This window comes from Leptosomus discolor, chromosome 11, assembly GCF_034619465.1.
Source record: "Leptosomus discolor isolate bLepDis1 chromosome 11, bLepDis1.hap2, whole genome shotgun sequence".
In the NCBI taxonomy this organism is placed as follows: Eukaryota; Metazoa; Chordata; class Aves; order Leptosomiformes; family Leptosomidae; genus Leptosomus; species Leptosomus discolor.
This window is the reverse complement of record NC_141401.1, coordinates 20,987,706-21,008,406: the sequence shown is the minus strand read 5'-3', so window position 1 is coordinate 21,008,406 and position 20,701 is coordinate 20,987,706. Positions and strand designations below refer to the sequence as shown.

General features: G+C 36.2%; 1 protein-coding gene across 1 annotated transcript in view; it reads left to right on the top strand.

Annotated features, from left to right (window-relative positions):
- WDR72 (WD repeat domain 72) overlaps positions 1 to 20,701 on the top strand; it is a 109,304-nt gene that overhangs the window by 24,624 nt on the left and 63,979 nt on the right. Inside the window, exon 13 of the mRNA XM_009948463.2 lies at positions 10,581 to 10,786. Coding sequence (XP_009946765.2) covers positions 10,581 to 10,786 — 206 coding nt within the window. The remainder of the gene's footprint in view (positions 1 to 10,580; positions 10,787 to 20,701) is intronic.

Genomic DNA, 20,701 nt, shown 5'->3' with positions numbered 1-20,701 from the left:
TTGACTCTGTTTTTGGAAGATTGTGTCCAGTTAAGCGATTCAGATGGCAGATGACATAGCTTGAATAGAGAGTGTGTAAGATATTAAGGCAAAAGAATGCTGAGATGTGTTGGGGCATTAATGCCCTTCGGTTTGAGAAGATGAGGTGCCTTAGTCATCTTAAAGGCCTCTTACCTGAATGCACTGGGGATGGCCTTACTGCACTGCTGTCTGCGACACTGTTCCTGCCATTGCTGCCAGTGTGCTGTATTAGAATAGATCTGATAGCGACTCACTTGCCTTCATCCTGTCGGTGTGCACAGTACCCCATGTGATGAGCAAAACTGTCCAAAATGCAGAAAACTCCTTCCTTTGATCTTTTTCAGAGGACCAGTAAGGGTGCTTTCACATGTTGTTGTAGTAGTGCCACTATACTTTTTCACCTATTAAAAATGGTTTGTGAGCTTTAAAAACGAAGTTCAAAAAACTTTCTGTCATATTCTAAGCCCCTGTCCTTGGGGATCTTGCTTTTTACAAACAAGGGACAATTATTTTTTTTATACACAAAACCTGATTTATTAATTTTGCAAAAGCACTGAATAATCTGAAGGATGATCCAGTCCTTCAGGAACAAAAACTCCATTAATTTTTCTAACTGAAAATATCTAACACATTTTTACAAAACACTTCAGATAAATTATTCATATATCACTTCCAAATTCAATACATTTTTTTTCCACATTGTCCTTGCTATCTGTACAAACGCTGTGGTGATTGTCATGATTTTTAGTACTTAATCTGTGTTTCTGTTAATCACAGTGATGACTTTACTATATCTCCCTGAAATGTGCACTGCTGGGAAATATAATTCATAAGATGATATTTGATTCTAAATGTTATATATAATAAGCCTTTTAAGTACCTGCTTGACTTTTTTTTTTTGATGACTAGCCTCACCTCTGAATTGTTTATGTATTCTTATCTTTTACTTGCTAATATTTGTACCATTTAATTACATACAGGACAACTAACTTTAGTTTTATGTCTTTTATTTTTTACTAATTTTTTTCTACACAAAATTGAATTGCCATAGGTGATGAAATGGAGACAAAACCAAAGATCATTAAAGTACAGTTTTATATAGCTCTACACTTAGGAGATATGTGTGTGAAAAAGCTTATGAAGTTAAGCTTTGAAAAGTTCAGAGTTGTTCAGGTTAAGAACATTTGTGCAAATCTAATGGAACAAATTAGATTTGTGCAGTTCTGCATTTAGTTTTCATATTCCTCTAAACTCTTGAGGACAATTACTAAATACATGTCTATATAATGTTTTGTTTTATCCACACTGTTGCTTTCCCTCTTTGTGCCCTATTTGAATCCTTTTCTGAATATAATACAGTTTCTTGAGTTTTGCCATGTTAGTTATCACAGTATCTGAGAGCTTAGTAACAATATTTCTGCCCTTTTCCTCTCAAGTGCAGAAGCATTACAATTGTCTTGGCTTCTAACTTCTGCATCTGAGCAAAGCAGGAATCTTAAAAATGCCAGTGATTTCTATAGCATTACTCTTAGATCACTGGAGGTGTTACATCATTTTAAAAAAACGTGTTTTAATGTGTGCGATGCACCAGAGACTTGCATAAAACTGCCTGGTACCTCAGTTTGGAGATTTTCTTTGGTGTTACCACCTGTCTTTGCAAATCTGGCATTGTGTTGATACTTACACATGATTTTCTACATCGGTATAGTTTGGGTTTTTAACAGAGGTAAGTGAAAGACTATCACTTCCACTTACTATAATGACTCTATGTATGTCGTCATGTGGGCTGGATTCTGTGTAGACCTCTCCTGCTTGAAGAGGAGAACAGAAAAGGTGATGGTGCTTCAATTAAAATTGTCATTGTGGTGGGAACAATACAGCAGCATTGATAATATATTTCAAAGTGCAATAGTCAGCTTTGACTCCATACTTTGAGATGAAACATCCCTGTGTTTCATGACTTTAGCATGAATGAGAAATGTTTTGAAACACTTTTGCTGAGGGGGAAAAAAAAAACCAAAACACCACCTTAAGGTAGCTGTCAAGAAAACCTTTTAGTTCAACCATTTGAAACCTACACAGGTATCAGTAAATTAAAACAGGCTTTTAATGAGACTGGCAGCCCTCATAAAATATGCCATGTCTAGCATTAGTCAAATTTATCTTTATGGTCACTTCTATCACAGAAAAGAAAATGTTTATAAAAGTAGACGAGAGTTCAGAAATACTCTGAAAAATTTCTTGCAATGTTAATGCCACATTGAGCAATTTTAACTGTCACTTAAAACCTTTTCTATTTCAGAAGCATCCTTGCTGTGGAGAAGATGAAATTACTCTGCACATAGTGGTGTTATAGATCAAACCTTTCATCATATTGATGGTCAAACATGCTGGAACATTTTCAAACACTGTTTAAAGATAATTTGTTTGTAGTTATATATGCTCCAATATTTTTATAGTTGGTGCCACCAATAATAACTCTTCTAAGCCTCTGTGCATGAGTTGCAGAGTGTGTGGGAGTTGGTTTGCTTGGGTTTGTTGGGGATTTTTTGGGGTTTTTTGGTGGTTTGGTTGGTTTTTTTAGGTAGACCCTCACTTGTATGTCTGACAACTTTTCTCACCTTGTAAAGAAATTAGTCATTAAGTTGTTTAGAAAACTAAGGCTTAGGTTTCATCAGGTGGCTGTGAGGAAATAAGTTGTACTGTTTTAATGGAACTCAGAACTCTATCCAAGTAAACCCAGTCATTATTTTACTATACACTTATGCCTAGATAACTGTAGAAGCAACAATAATTACACTCCTGTGATCCTCTTGTCCTTGTAAAAGTTAGTGATTTACAGTCTCTTTTTCATTTTCCTTTTCTTCTATCTCTCCATCTTTGTCTCTCTCGTTTTCTCTTCAGGTCATTGGTCAGAATTAGATTTCAGTGGGTGAATGTGGCCGAGCTGATAAATCCTGTCATTCTGTTTCACGTGCTAGAGGCTGTGATGTAGCTGAGGTCAAAGTCATAGTGGTCACTACCTTTTTCTTTTTTCAATGAACTCTGCATAGCCTAAAGATCTGGGCTGATGCAAAATTCAGAGGGCTTGGTAACTACATCTGGTAAGTCTTTTGTGAAACACCATGCGCATATTTTTTACCTGTTTGGGAACAAAAAAGCCTCTTAAAAGTTTCTGTGAAGTCTTTAATTCAATTTCTCCTAGCTAACAAAGTTTGTGTGTAGGGTCCTATGCCCCTGGACAGAAATCCAAGACATTTTTATATTTGCAGGAGTAAGAGGCAGTAACTGTGAAATGCTTTTGTTAGGAAGGGGCACCGGGTTGGTCTCTGTGCTGTTGAAGTGAGTAGGGCAATGAGCTTCATCTTTAACTGATGGTAAACCGTAAGTCTTCAAAAATGCCAAGTTGTGATAAATATTACCTGATAGAAATGCCTACAGAGTTGTTTTAGTGAACTCTTGTTAGATATTTGGATAATAAAATTAAACTTTTAATGTAGTTGCCATAACTGATGTGAATGAAAACATTCAAGCGTTAGAAGGCTTTTGGAAAGATGCAAGTTTTTCAGGGAGAGATGGTATATGACAAATTCCTTCATTCATTTTTTGTGTTTTTTTTTTTTTTCAATGACACTCTGAAGTTTGAGTAAAATTTTTAAAGCATAAGATTAGACTGAAACTAGAGAAAAGTCATGTCATTCGATTAGTCTTGTACACATACTCACAAATTCTACATACACTCAATTCACACCCACACGATCTTTGCTTTCTTCATTTTAGAATTACACAATGTAATATTGGTAAGTAATTTGTTTAAATAACAGATTTGTCTTGAGTCAGGTACACCTGTGGAAGCACTCAGAACATGGGCCCTAAAGTCTGCCTGGTTATACAAAAAACACCTTTGTGCATACTCTTTCTGATATTAGGACAGATAGATCTCATTTGATATTTGTCCTAGTGATCTCTCAAACAGTGTTATTCACCTAACTTCATCATCCCTTATGAAACTATAAAGAATAGCCCTTACAAAACTACAGCTCAAATATGAAGTACCCTGTTGCATTACTAGGAGGAGTTAATTGAAGACTCTGAAAGGCTTGTATCTCCCCTGAAGGGAGCTTTTTGTATTTGGAAAAAGGCTCTAGTGATTTAGTTCTTCTGTTCTTAGGTCATGCTCTGACCTTCAACATTAATAGTCAGGGCAGACTGGATTGAGATCTTCTTGATTTCTGTCCCACCTCCATCTTCATCCTTGGAGAAAGGGAGAACCTGCAAAAGGAGTGAAAGGGAGTGAGTTAACCACTGTGTAACCAGTAACCCAGATGTGCACTGTTGAACTGAGACAAGGTAACTTCTTGGGCCAAGAATGCTGTAACACTAAACAATTTCTGGTTTAGATAATCTTTCTCTAAGAAAGCAGCTCTTTGGCAAAATTCAAGGTATGTTGAAAATTACCTGTATGATGCAAATGATTACATGCGATAAGATGGAAGGTTGCCATTTTACTGTAGCTCTTCTGCACTTAAATACCTTTCTAAAAGACATAAAGGATGAGGAAACCTTGTTTAGCATGTTTTGAAAATGTGAATGATTCAAAATAAGTCGTAAGCATGCATATATGTGCTTTGTGGAAGTTCAGAGTTTGGGGTTTTTTTTGGGTTTGTTTTAATATGTCAGCCTTAACTTAAAACTTTACTAATAATTTGCCTGTTAAATGGCATCTTATATTTTATACATGTAAGCCTCAGGTTAGTCTGTAGCTTGCACTTGAATGTTTCATAGTTCTCTAAATTTGAGTCGTTGTTCAGTAGCTACTTATTGATGTAGAATAGTAAAGGTAACAGTGCCTGGAAAAATCTATCAGAAAAAAAGGGAAGTTTCCCAATCTGTAGAAGCTAAGGACTTTTATACTGAGAATTGTCAGGTATCTTTATACATGTTATGTATATATACACACACATACTTTTATATATTTATGTATACTAGGTGGAACATGAATGGAATGTAGATGGTATATGTCTCTTTAAAAGGATGTGTGTCTTACAATTGATAGTTGATCTTCATTCTTATATTATTATTAATAATGAAGTAAGATTATTTAAAACAAACAAACAAAACCCAAATTAACAGTGGAAATGAGAACTGGTTGACATGGTCAATGCAGTCAGACAGAAGAGTTCATATCAGGGAGGGTTTTCATTCCAGACACTAAGGGATGGATTCTCATCCTCATTCCACATCTCAGAAATTTCTAAAGAATTAGACAGAAATTGCTCACATCTCTTCCAAGTCCAGAGCTGCCCACTTTCCGTTCAGCCTAGTTGAGCACATTCTCTGCTCTGAGGGCTGACTGGTGGTGAGGCACTTGTAGATGCATTTGGAGCTAGCAAAACCTGTTTTGAAGCTCTGTCTAATGCTGAAGAGTACATATAATCAGGTCGTTGAAACAATACATCAATGTATTCTTAACTGTATCAACAATTCCTGTTACAGGAGTATTGTCCTTTGCTGTTTAGAATAGCTTAGGTGCAGTCAGGGAGAACAGAGGAGAGTTTTAATGTCCTTTTTTTTGGGCTGTTGTCTGCAGCAGAAATCCTGAGACAAGGACTGGCTGCATTGGAGAACTGCTTTTTTTTACCTACATATGTGAAACTGCATCATATACGATATTCCAGTAGTTTTCTTTGTATTGTTGTTCTTTGCTTTCTTTAGGTGAAGGATATTCTGGCAATAGTTTGCTAACGGTATTCTGAAATGTATAGTCTGAAGAACTTCAGTAATGTACAGCAGTTGCACTACAGGACAGAAATCTTCCAAATGCGAAAACCATCAAGGAGTGTCTGCCAAGACACCCTACCTGCCCCTGTAAGCAGTGCTGTAGTCACAGGGCATCTCCATTGTTAATCTAGTCCTATATGTAAAATATCCTTTTAAAGATTATTAGATTTTTAATAGGCTGGGTTTTGTTTGATCTGTCCCATTTCTGTTGGTTAGGTTGCATTTACTTTTGTCTTGATGTTGGTTGGAAATATATATGCTTACTTAATGCCGTGTTCATTCCATCTGTTTTGGACCATTTGATACTGGAGTGGTAGCACTAGCAGTTAGGAGAAATTTTTTAAGCAAATTGCTTGACAACTGTCTTGGAGCAGGGTGGTGGACTTGTGAAATTCAAGCATCTTCTAGTGAGGAACTTAAAATTTTTGTTTGCCTAATTCTACCAGCATAGAAGAAAGTGGGTGGGAGTTTCTTTTCAAGTGAAATAGGTATTAATGGAAAGGAAGATCTTGACGGAAAGTAAACCAACTAATATATAGATGATACTTGTTTTGAAAGGTGAGTGTTTTGTTTTGGCTGCTAGTAAAGAAAAGGATTTGTTCTTGACCACCTGCTTTTTAAAATAAAATCAGTTCTGAAACCATTTTTCATCCACAGATCACTCTTATGCTGTAAGATTCAGCTGAGTTACTGGGTCACAGCAGCACCACAATATTGATGATTTTCAATACTTTAGCTGTGACAGCAAACAGAAAGCGCTGGAGCCTGATGATGACAGGTCACGTGACATCAGTGAATACCTTGTCTTGAGGCAGGATAATATGCGTGACCTCCCCAGTAAAAATGCATCATTCCGTATGAGCAGAACCCAGAGAACTGCATGGACAGCACTAACACCAAGAGACACAATTTGTAGTACTTGGTCCAGAAGAGGAATGAGATGTTGTAACGGTGTCTAGCCAGTCACATCTGGGTCCAGAGTTGCCCCGTAGACTGAAATACTCCACTCTTGTCTGTTCCTGAGACTTGGTTGCCATGGTCACAGCTTTAGAGAGATAAAGACTTTCTTTTCCTGTATTTTGCATGTATAGAATGGAGTCATAGCAGTGGTGTTGCTGCTAGGTAGAAAACCCTGTCTTTTCCCTTTCGTCCATCGCTATTTTTTGCTCCCTAATCAAAAGCTTTGGGGCTCATTTGTGTTTAAAATACTTCAGCTTTGAGAGTTGTCTTTATTTCTGTCCTCTTTCCTGTACTGCCATGTACAGGCTGTTTCTTTTGTTTACTATTTTTATTTTTATTTTAAAAGCAGAGTCAACGTATTCCTCACAAATAGCTGTTTCTGAACAATAACCACCCTGGCTCAGTATTCTTGTGACTGTTTGCAGTGGTCAGAATGCCTTTGTCACATGTACACGTTTCTCCATCCTTCCCCCGACTCTGCCTGCGCTGTGCTCCCTGCCCTCCCATTTATTTCTCTTAAAGATATATTCAGGAACCACAAAATACAGATTTCTTCCTTTATTTTGTCTCTGCCAACTACTCCCTCTGTAGATTAGTATTTTGGGCTCTGAAGAAGTGTAATGTACACTGGACAAAATAAATACTTTGCAATACTGTTATCATCACCCACCCTCTTCTATCACGCTCATTTCCTATGCACTTTGTGCCCTTTTATTGCAGGTCCAGATGGACACCTGAATCTGTACATATAAATATACGTATACACAGAGCGAGACCCATGACTAAAAGGTATATATGAGCAAGCATGTTTTTTAAGAAAGGAACAATCTTCTAGAAGGTGCTACATATAAGGGATTTGAGGTAGCTGTTACAACTGATACAGAAAAGATTTAAAGATGGAACTTTAAGTTTTTGAAATTGATTTTATGAGATCATAGCCTTCTGTCTGTAAGAAACTAAGCTCGTTGTCTAGGGCATTGTTTTCTATTCAATGTTCCTGTCTATAAATGTGCTTTAAAAAATAAAAAATATTGTAACTCCTCCGTGTGAGAGGCCAAGTCGTATTTCTTGGGATTTTTTCAGCTGATGAGAAGCTGATTTTTCTCTTGTCCAAACTACACATACAAAATGGTATGCTTGCTATAACATGAACACTGACACTTAGAATTTGGTAGGTAGCAGAAGTATTCAGTGACCCAACAACCTGTTTGGTTGTTTCTCAGTCTGCATCCATAGGTCTGTAATATGTAGAAGTACACTTGTAAACTGTTGAAAATAAGATATGTGTGTGCAAAATACAGAAAATATCAATTTGCTTTCATGTACATCCAGACTGCCTGTTTCTCCCATTCAGGCCATGGTCTTCAAAGCTGAAATGCTACTGGCCTCATCCTCTGCAACTTTACGACTTATTCTGGTCTGGTTCTTTTTCTTTCAACTAAAAATTTTTCCTTCAACTGGAAGTTGAAAACTTTGCTCTGAAGCTGTTGTTAGGGAAGAAGTTCTGATACATGCAAAATAATGCAGGTCTTAAATGTATTTTCATTTTTTAGTCCTGGATATATATGCATGTATAGGAGGATTAAAAGTCAGGCAACTCGGATCTTGATTTTTGTTGGAAACGTGGTTTTGTCCTCTCTTGCCTTAATTAAATTATTGCATTCTATTACATATCCACAAGATTATTCTACAGACTAGTCTGACTCTGAGGGATGACTGGTGGTGAGGCGTTTGGAGCTAGCAAAACCTGTTTTGAAGTTCTGTCTAATGCTAAAGAGTACGTATAATCAGGTCATTGAAATGTTGATACTGTGCCCCCAAAATTTTTAATAAAAAAATTTATTATAATCTGCCTTAGATCCTTGTCCATAAAAATAACCTGATACCTAGTAATTTCACAGGGATATTGTATAATAGTCTTTCTGAAGCCCTTGAGTATTCTAGCAGTGAATTGTACAAACAAAAGTGATACAGAAAACAAGGATGGGTATATGTGTGTGTATGTACTTGTAAATATTCCCTGCATAGTGAACTGGATGCAGAAGGCAGTAGAGAAAGCTTAGTTCTTCACACTTAACAATAAGGTAGAACAACTTCTTCCTTCATGACTTTTGTTCATCTTTTGCTCTGAATGATGCAGGGAGCTCTGTGAGGAAACAGGACATGCTTATAGCTTTAAAGAATACATTGCATGTATAAGGAGGGCAAAACATTAGCTGAGTTACTGTGTTATTGCTAAACTTCTTCACTTTGCAAACACTATAAAACTTTTCAGAATGCGAGTTTGCTCACATGTCTAGTATGAATTGCATAATCCTTCCTTGTAGGCGTCTGTGAATATAGGTTTTGTGTTCCTGAAACGCTGAAGTGTGGCAATATTGGGAACTTCGTAGCTAGTGTTGTTTTGGAGTATCTCTAGGCACTCCAACTGTAGAAGTCTTTAGGCGATTTGCTTTCCTTCCAGTAAATATCCAGTTCTGTAATGATCCCTGACACTGACTGCAAATCCTGGGAAGGGATGAAGAAAATGACATACTAAAAACAACTGGGGTAGATCCTTGTTTTTTCAGCGCGATATTATAGTAATCTGTGGTATTCGATTGATTTTTAGAGGACAAAGAAGTAGTTGCATTACTTTCTTCTGCTCTGAATTCAAAGGCTCTTGGCCGTATAAATAACTGAAGTGACAGTATAGTGAACAGAAATGGATGAGTGTCAGAGACATAATTTCAGATACAGAGATTTTATACGCACGTACACGCAAACACTTGTCGTATAAGATCCCTCAATCCCAGTCCAATATTTTTAGCAGGTGTTACTGATAGAACTTCAATGTTACACACTTTTTCTGGTAGCAGTGAAAGGGAAAATTCATGTTGTATTACTTGAGGCTACAAAGTATTCAAACTTAAGGGAAAAAACATTTCAAGTTATAGCACATACTTAATACTTTTTAAATCCTTCACATGTCTTTTATCTCCAATATTTGTAGGAAACATCCCATTTCAACAATTTCTTATGAGTTTAATTCCTACAGGAAATGTATATTGTATAATAGGAGCTCATTTCAAATAATTTAAGCTCGGTTTAGAAATCTTTAATGTTAATTACGAAGTAAATATTACTAAATAAAATTATCACTAAAAGAATATGACTGAGTAACCTAGGTATTGCCTAGAGCCACACAAGTGATGAAATAGCCTCTGAAACATCCTAGTCATATTCCTGACTACTAAGCTACGTGTAGTATATTCAAGTGTTTCAGAAGTGTCAGAGGTAAAGATGGTTTGTAGGAATGGAAGGAAATATTTGAGCTTTCCCTTGCTATTTGTAATCTAGAACACTAGAGGACAGCACCAAAATATTACATAAATGTGTTATTGTTTACACTGTTAATGATACAGATGTTCTGTGAGGGCTTGGTGAGACAGAAAACAAATGACTGTTTTGAACAGAGTTAGGGCAAGTGGTATTCTGCTGAATTTTCTTCTTTTGAAAACTATATCTGACTTCACACACTGTACAAAATATCTTAAGTTTCTTGTGGTCTGAATCGAAGGTATTTGCTGCAGTGATTTTTTTTTTTTTTTTAGAAATCTTTTTGTTTTTTTTAAAATAGCAATGCTGTAGGATAGACCCTTGTGTGAAATTACATTTTTAAAGCCCAGAAAATGAGAAATTAGCTGGCTCATCTGTACATGTTTCATGAGTTATCTTCTCGCATGGAATGTACTACATTAATACTATGAGATTTATGCTGAAATATGGAACAGTGAATTTCCCTGAAAAAAATTACAGTTTCTGTTGTGTTTCTCTAGGCACACTGGAACGACATGAAACAGGTGAAACAGCCAAAGCAATTCTTGCTTCCATTGAAGATTCAGAATATTTAGTGGCAGATGCTCTACTTCCTGTGTCTCAAGGGTCAAAAAGAAATAGAAATGCTGGATACAAACACTCTAGCTCTTACAAGCATGGCATGGTCTCTTACAATCTTAGTCATACAGAAAAACCTTCACATAAGGTAAGAATGAAGAGTAAAGCGTTTCTCAAGAGCAATGATTTGTGTTCCAAATTGTTTACCCGTTTACCGTCACTGACGTGTAGCCTTATGTAAGTGGCATGGAGGCCTGGCTTTACGTTTATAAAGGCTAGTTCTGACTGGCTCAGTTCTTATACCTTCAACCCCATTTCATAGAACAAATGAGGAAGGTGGAGGAGTGCCTTATGCAAGGTCACCAGTAGCTCATCTCAAGGATTTTCACAGAGACCTAGCACCCGTAGTTAGACCCTATTTCCATGTGCCTGTGGCTTATGAGTGTGCCTCTTAGCAGTAATCTCAGAGCAACTGAACCCACCGGTTTGGATGTCTGTGTCTGGAGAAAAAGCATATCATGGTACCACGCTACTGGCATTTGCATTACTGCTTTTCTGTGAAACTGCAGATTGCTGTTATCATTCAATGCTAACTTTTATTGGGTGTTTGTTTTCTGTTAACATCCTTGCAGAATGGAGTGCGAGTGCCTTACATTTATATGAGTGTGATTGAATTTGTCACCTTGTTGGTTAAAAAGAGGATGGAGATGTTCCTTGTGAGATACTGGGCTGTAAATAGTACAAAAGTCTTCAGGAGAGATTTGTTCAGGGATTGTACTTAGCTTTATCTAACAATTTTTCTACAAAAGTCGTTAAACCAAATAATTGCGACTGATGGAAAAGATGCGCTCTTTGTTTTTCATGTTTTTTTAAAAAAAAGGAAATACCGTACTGAAACCAGTGTCAATGTGGTGTTAAAGCTGAGAAAATTAGCACAGACACACCATGTAATGAGACGTAAGGTTAAAAATACAATAGTCATTCTATTTGCTTGTGGCCTAGATAGACCTATGTTTTTATCAGGTATATGTAGATATTTTAAAAGCCTGTATTTGCTAAATGCAAAAAGCAATTATTAAAACTGTCAAATTTAATACAATCTCACATACAATAAGGTAGGTACTACCTTATTCAGTTGAAAGACAATGGTGCATACACTTCTCTGAAAACCCTGCTTGTGCATCAGGAGTGAATAAAGTCACTGAGCTCTTGATACAAGAACAGAGTCCCAAGGTTGGTTGTTTGTGTTTGACACTTTTTAATCAATGTGTTTAGGGAATTCCATTCTCTGCCATAAACAAAGGCAGTAATGTCTGCTATTCCTCAACCCTGAGTGTAGCTAAAAAGTATCTTCCCACAAGTATGGGAAGGTGAAAAATGCTTTCCTTCAACTCGCATGTGGAAACAGCCTTCAGAATGGTCTCTGTTTTTTTTCTGGCTTTATTAGCTACGGTAAATGAAATACTGGAGATTCCAAAATGCAGTCTGATAAAGTACAGCTTAATCCAAGTCCTCATTCTTGAATTTTCTTTTTTGATCTTTTTCTTTATTGTACCTACAAATTTACAGATAACTTTGAGTTTATAAGGCTTGTTGTTTAACTCTTAATATTTGTCTTTGACCTTTTACTAACCTTAGTCTGATTTCTAAAGTTCTTTTTGATCCCATTTTCTGAAAAGTCTTATTAGAGCGTAATCCTGCTGAGCATGTTGTGTGGCAGATGGTGCACTACTTGGCCATTGACACAGAATCTGATCTCACTGTTAGTTTATTAAAAGGAATAGTTTCTTCTTGCCTTTTAAAGAGGAACAGCAGAAAAAGTTACAGTAGTTATGTTTGGAATGTAATTTTGGTCATACCTATTAAATTGAAAATTGCATGGATTTAACAAAGTGGCTGGCAAAAAAACCCGTGCTGTTCATGGAATATGGGAAAATAGTTTTTGGTAAATTTTAAAGTGTGGAGTTTTAATATGCTTTGGTAATTATGACCTTAAATTGTAAGTAATGTCATAGTAGGTGGCAGTGGAGTTGTAATAATAATTTATAGCGCTTTTCTTGATCAGACATACATCTTGGCTGCTCTGATTTCTCAGTAAAATATTCCATTTTTATGTTTAAACTTTGTTCATTAATTGTCTTGTCCCAATGAAAACTTTTTATTGAGAGAATATTATTGAGAGACTTCCCTATGACTGTCAAAATACCTTTTTTAAATTTATTTCACTTTTGTTATTACAGTCTTGTTTTGTTAGTCTAATTTCCTAACAAATGAAGTTCTATACTTGGGGAACCACTTTTCATTCATCAAAAATCTGTCATCCATTTACATCTAGCACCTCTTCTCACCTCCGTCCCCGTTAGAGAAGGTTCTGTAGGTTGGTGTGGGAGATGCTGGCAGCTAAATGTATAAGGTGTAGCTGAACCTGGGAGGAATGGAGCAATGGAGGTCCCCTTAATGCTATTCGAGAAGCCCGATACAGGCTACCAAAAAAAGGAACGTGGAGCTCCACAGCTTTTCTTAACACCGGTTTGTTACTACTGAGATGGAGGCTTGCTATGAAGTCCGCTGTTTTTCTAAGTTCTCACGCAGGAAACTTTTTCTTTAGGTTTTTCAAAAAGTGCTGTGTTGACTCTTTTGGATCATTGTGTTTTAGCATCTTGAAATAGTCTCTTGAAACCCAGATTCCTAACATTAGTGAGAGTTCTGTGGATATCAGTGTTCCATACTGTATTTGTAAGCGTGTAATGACCACATAGATGAAACTATCATGAAACTTTCAGATTATCAAAAGGTTTGAGTGTGCATGTATATGAGTATTTCATTATCAATTTGCTTCTTTGGTAAACTGCGTATTAGAAATTTAACAACATGCTACATTGGTTTTGTTTTTTTAAATAGAAATGTTATTAACAATGTGGTCAATTTTAGCCTCTTTAAGTATTCCATTTCAGAAGATTTATGTAACAGAAAAAAGTGAGGAGTAGCTATTCTGTCCTGTTGGTATTACCCTTGTGAGTGATCCTTATTTTGTGCAATAAGGTGATCCACTTGAAGACTGCAAGTAAGGTTCAGCATTTTTTCTTAATATTTATTATTACATTTTTGTATCATTAATATTATATTGAAGACAAAATAACATTTGCAAAGCAATGGTCACTCTTCACTCTGTCCTAAGAAAGAAGAATATCCTCACATAGCAGGCCAGCTTCAAAGGCTTTCTTTCGAAACGTTTGTCATCATGTAAGTCACAGATACAAAAGCAGAATGCTTTGATTTCATGGTGTTTTGACCATTTTAATTCTCTTATTGTGCTGCACGTGCCAGTGGGAGTACCAATAACGGATGAGTGTGACAAATGCAGTTAACACAAGATCCATATTAATGTTGTCAAATCCCCTTGATATATTTAAACAGATTTTAATTATTTTCAATGTCAAAAGACCCAAAATATATAGCTTAATAGTTCTTCAAGAAAGCTTTACTTAATATGTGAATGTAAAACCTCTCATAAAAATGAAACTTTTATATTGGCCTTAGTCATTGACATAGGGTATTCATCAAGTCAGCAATTTGTGTGGCAAAGTGCCATTTGAATAGTGTATTGTTAGAATACTTATGGTCCACTTGACAAGGGCTCTCGCTGTAAATAGTGCAATTTGACTCCAGCTGTTAAAGAGTGGCTTTGACAGCAGCCAAATAGAATGGAGATGCTTTACTGCACCGCAGAAAAATCAATATTGGGTTCTTGTTCATAGTAACCTGTTTTTTCTTTTTTTGCAGATTTATACAAGACTATCTAGAGTTCATTTGTGGAAGTTTAAATATTATTTTAAAAGTGGGTCTCTTTATTTTCAGATTAATACTGGTGACGAATGATGCTTGTGTTTTAAAAAAAAATACTTTGGGGATATACATAAACAACGTGGTAATGCAGGGTGTTTTCAGCTCTCAGTTTATACAGGTGGCTGTTGGGATGTGGGAGCATAAGTTACATAACTAAGGACAAAACATGGGCTTTCCTTCCTCTGCATTTTTTCATTGTCGTAGTGCTACTGTAGCATCCCTGTGAATTTGCTAAGCATAGGGGGTTTTAAAGCAGGCTTCTTTGTTGTCCTCCTTGTAACAACCCCCGCAGATGTTGACAATCTGTAGTGCCATTGTAGATTTTCCTGAAGCAGTCTTGCTGGTGCTGAACAGTTTTCCAGCAGCATTCAGTGACACAAGGTTGCTATGATACCTGGCCAGTAGCAATAGGTATTGAATCACTGGTCTTAATTACAATATACTACACACTAGATTGTGTGCTTATGGTCTTTATATGGAACTAGCTCTCATTACACCTTGGAATCATAGTTATATGTGAAAATTGGAGCTGTGTGAAAAGCTGATTTAAAATAAAAAAAATTAAAATGCTTCAGTGCATCATAGAAAGATTTCACTGATGCACGTAAAAAGCTGGATATGTCTGGGGATTGTTTTTTTGATGTTCCAGAAACCTTTCATGCCAGAAAGTTTCCTGGCTTTTCAGCATAAATAATTTGTATATAAGTCTGTTTATCATGCACTGGTATTTCTAGTTATTTCATCAATGTAATTAGAGCTGCTTCTGAGTAAAAATGTTGGAGGAAGAGCAGCTTCTAAAATTTGTGCAATAATTGCTAAACCTTGGACTGCTGAATTCTACTACTGAAAAGCTAGACCAGAAAAGGGAAATTTTTACTCTGTGTGTAAGACAAAGATGAGGGGGAGAAATGTATTTATTTACATATGATATTTATTGCTTGATATATTTGCTTGATAATTTCTTAAAATGCTGTTCTTTGAGCATTAATGTATGATGTAGAATCAGAACATCTAAAAGGGTTTACACAGGATCTCTAAAAGTTCATTTTGATTTATACAGTTGTTAGAAAGAATTATGACCAGAGTAGTTAAGTACCAGTTACTGTAACACTTGTAAATGCATTTTAAATCGACATACCTGGTATTAGTTGTTCTAAAGAACTTATTATTCACTTATGTAATAGCATATATAGTCTGTTCTAAACAAAATAGGTAAAGGCAAGATGCTTCTGAAACAGAGGTATTTTCTTAGAGGGAAAGTAAAAGTTTATATTTTTTAGTTGCTTATAATTTCTGTACATTCTTGCTTTAAATAATAGAAGAAATCTACTTTGTTCTGTTGCTGCACAGAATAAGTAAGACAAGTGAAGACTATAGGACAATAGCAGTTATTTGTTTTAGTATAGTAAAGGATGCAATTTGAAAATAAAATTGTTATTGGAAGCCTGGAAAATCACTACTAGTTAAATCTTGCTGATGGAAAAATTGATAGAAAAATTGAAATAAGTTACAAGCACAAATACCAAATAATGCTTATCAAATATGAAATCAGGAGTAGTACCATAAACAATGGTGTGTTAGACAGATTCCTTTTATTTCCTTTTGTAGTATTTAGAGTATTATTGTGAGGAATGACGGATCTTGATGTATGAAGTGGATTACTAAGAACAAAGCAAAACAGACAGTAGAACCAAACGTACTAAGAAAGACAGCCCTGCTCAAGCAGGTCCAGAGGAGGACCTTCGTGACATTGTGGCACACTTCATTCTTGCAGATGTGGACAGTGACGCAGGCTGACGGAAATCTGAGAGCAAGCCTTAACTGTTTATTTCAATGCTGTGGACACTGTTTCCTTTATGCTTCTACAAACTTTTTTCCTGTTATTATTCTGAAAGTAACTGACTCTAAAAATTTTAGTTTTCCTTGCCTAGACAACTAATTGGACCCTGTGCTAAAGCTGAAGAAGGTGCTACAGTGTCCTAACAGAAATAATTGTAAGGTCAATGTCAACAGTCCTTGTGAAGTATTTCACGTTGAAGGACCACTTATTGAAGCTAAGCTAGCTGTTGCTGTCTTCGTCTTCTCCCATACATCAACTGCCATGCTGCAATTCCTTCTCTGTCCCTTGGAAACTGTAGCAAAGTTTGTGTTTTGCTTTTTAGGGACATATCTGTATGGATAGTGTAAGAGAGTGGCTATTGTACAGAAATGTTGTTCATGGTTGTTTCTTTTAGTTCTGGATGGGGAGTCAATTACAGTTTGAGTTTTCCTGTCTTACGTTTTACCTTTACTACTTTCTAGTCCCCAAGATGTGATTAAGTTTGCGGATCAGCCTAGTTGACTTTCCTCCTTGTGTGTTCTACCTAATTCTAATAATTCTAAAATAAATTACATCATCTTTGTTAGAACCTTTATATTTTCACGTTGTCCAGGGATGTTCTTGAGAATTCTTCACTGTTCATGATAGGAGGATAGTGAAATCTTTACAGTCGTGATAATCGTCTTTTCTATTCTAAATGTTAAGTTCCTGGCCTCTTACAGTTTAGTTACTATTTATTTAGTGAAGAAAAGTGTCAACAGGAATTAAGATCTGTGAGACTTTCCTAGGTTTCTGCATCACAAACCTATTAAAAAAAAAAGAGCAGTGACTTTTTCAGAAATATATTGGCATCTTAAATGCAATTATAGAACTAGGACTTGCATCACCACACCTTAATCTTCAAAATAAAGACTTGCTATCTGCTAGCTTCCTTCTGGTAACTAATTGAATCTCTTGTCTCCGTTAAATAGTAGAAATAAAATATTAAGCGAAATGGTGGTTCAATTTAAAAGAAATAAAAGAACAACAATGGTTACATTTCCATTCTTTTGACCTGTTTTTCTACATATTAATACTAAAATTTCAATTTGTTCTGGTGGTCAGATTTGGTTTTTGTAATACTTGTGGGAAAGGATGAATCAGCTAACCAGGTATGTCTAAGAATGTTTGCAAATACTGTCCACTTGGAAGTCTATGCTTCCAAGCAGTTCTGCTGCCTTCAGTAAGACTGAACAGCTCTTAAGGAAAGAATGATATGAAATCTATGGGTGCGGAGACTTGGCTGCTGTCCTGATACATCCTAGAGTGATGCAGGATCTGAAGAAAGTCCGGCTTGCCTATTCCTGTGTTTTCAAGAACAGCATTTTCTAGGACAGACAGGTTTTTAAAATTTAAGAATTTAATGACATGATTTCTTTTGTTCTTTTTCTTTACTAGAAAGTGATTTGCTTAGGATTTGATCTTGTACTTTTAATGTAGATAAATTTTATGGGTGAGACTCTTATAATTCTATATGGGAAATGCACTGCCAGAGCAGCCTAGGGCAAATATGTTATTTCAGCTGGAGTTGGCAGCCAGCCATGGGTTGGTAACTTAATGTTTATATACATTGGTCCTCCTTAGGACAAACCAATATTCCTATGCTTTTACCCTCCTTCTGTGGTCATTGTGGCAGTGTCTGTGTTCAGCATTATTCTCACAGGTATTTGGATGTTCATTCATCCAGTAAATTGTTCAGTATAATAATTCCTATATCCGTGAGTTTTGTGGATTGTTGTAGCATTGTTTGTCCAGTTGATGATCTAGGAAACATGGGAGACATTCTGTCTTCTGGCTTTTCTTCCTAAATGCTGAGTAAGGCTGAAGAGGTTCTGGCTATACTCATTGCTAGGCCCTATATATTTCTAAATATATGGTTAGGGAATTTACTTTTACATTCAAGATAAGTTAATATATTAAGATATAAATAGAGTATTTGAATATTGAGGACATAAATTAATAAAGCTTCATTTAAAAACACCTTTTCATTCCCTTCCGTCTAAACTTCTCATGATGTAGAGACTCTCCATGCCAAAGACAGATCTTATTTTGAGATGAGTGGATCTCCAGTTAATTATATTCTTTTTATAATAAAATCTTAGAAGAGACTTTGTCAAGCATACTGTGTTCAGAATTGCCATTCTTATAGAGTGAGCCCAGACAGATAGCGATACAAATTCTAGAGCAAAGCAAAAGATGTCTGTATGAAGTTGTCTATATATCATATACATTTCTTCAAATAATTTCCTGAAAAACAAAATGTAGTCTTGTTTCCTGCTGTTGCAAACTAATGTGAAGAATATTCTGTATATTATCTTTACTTACCAGTTATTCTTTGCTATTATATTATGATTTGTCTCTAGGATCACTTTTTGTATGTATTCTTGCATTAAATCAAATTAAATTTTTAAGTTCAATATTTGTGATGGAGAGACAGACAGAGAGTGTGGACATGAAAACAAAATATGAGAAACATTTCATTTTCTTACCAGGTCTCTACATTAAGCAATAGATGTGTTAGCAATTTTCCCTGAACAATCAAAAGTTTGTTGTGCCCAGTAGATCCATCTGGCCAACAATCTGCCTGATGGTGGCCTTCCACACATGATAAAAAGTGGGGGTTATCCAGTTGCTTAGTCTATTCATCACACAGCTTGAGCTTGAAGACTCCTTGGCTTTATTACTTACTTTGTGCCACAGACTCATCAGGAGCAATGCCACAATTACTGTTCAAAGTGCTGCAAAGATAGTAACATTTTCCACTGGGATTTGACAAAAAAAAAAAGGGAGAAAGATTATAGTGTTGGAAGGAAAGAGCTTGACTCTGTTTATGTTGCAATTGAATTGATAGACAAACGTTGGTGATGTAAGCTCAAAAAACATTGTAGCCTTCTCTGTGTGGGAGACAGAGGCATCCTCAGTAATATCACCAGGGCTGTTGTAATGAATAATATAATGAAAGTAATGTAAGGCAAGTTCAAAGCAGTTTCTTTAAACTGATTCATACAGGGAAATTAATCATGAATGGACACCTTTGTTGGGGGTTACATTGGCCAAGTGCTGAAGCCTCGGGTCAAGCATACATTGCTTGTAAAAGCAAACTGGGGCACCACTATTGACTCCGGGCTTTTTATGCTTGGTTTTTATGTGTGAGTACTTGAGGTTTAAAAAGGGTGTATTAATAAGAAAATAAGTTCTTCATGCCCCCTTCAAGAGGCTCCTCTGTCCTGTGGCTAAGTGAAGTGTCTGATGGTGAGGAGTATGAACGACCTTGGTATAGTAACACCTTCACTCTGGGTGATCCTTATCCTATGTGTAACACCAGCATTGCTTTGGAGAAGGTAGGCCTGGCCTATCTGCTCACTTTGGGAGGCTATGGATGCTTTTAGTGACAGGAATTGTTCGCATGCTCCCTCAGTTCGAAGCTCCAGGAGGTAGGAAGGGTCAGACATACAAGTGTGCATGTGTGGGTTGCCGATATGAGCTGTACTGGATTAGTAGGGGCATATGGTCTTTACGTGGAAAGCAAAGTGTAGCTGATAAACTGCATCCTTCCATCCTATGCAGGTTCTTCTAGAGAGCCATTTCAATTATGTACCTGCTGTTTGTCACTTCTTAACTACATGCATCTCTGCACATGTCCTGGATTGTTCGTCTCTTCAGCTGAGCAAGAAAGTAAGCCAGCTGTGTATTTGCAGGTGACAGCAGGTTCAGTGTTAGTAAGACTGTGTTGAATTGTTGGTTGAATTGGGGTGATACTAGAATGAAGGACCAAAAATTGTTTTGAGGAAGTATTCCTATGGAACATTCATGACGTTACGCAGAAAGATGCAGATCAGAATTTTACCTTTTGGGAGTTTATTTTTCTGAAAACCACGCCAGGCTTAAAAAAACCCCAACAACTAGTATCCCATGATTTTGTCCAATTTAAGAAATATTCAATACTAAATCTAGTTAAGCCTGTATAATATTTGTTATTTAACAAGGCAGATTTGCTGGTGTGATTTAGCTCAAACAAAAGACTGTTCAATGTTATTCTCAAACAATAGATTGTTTTTTGGTTACAGATACATAAAAATGATCACAAGACCACGCTTGTATCTAATTATTATCAGTTCTTCAAACATCACCTAAGGAATTTGAAGCTTTCTTTTGTATTGTATGACTAAAATTTTGGCATAGAAGTTACATTAAGTTTTTAGTTTTATCTGTAGAAACCACAACAGAAAAAGAATCAATTTCCTAATAGATGAAGAGGTGTTGTGTTCATGGTATAGGTTTAAGATGTGCTATTTGAAATCTGAGATTTTTGTGGAACTTGCTAACAATATTTTATGCTCATAAACCAGTTTGAAGCCC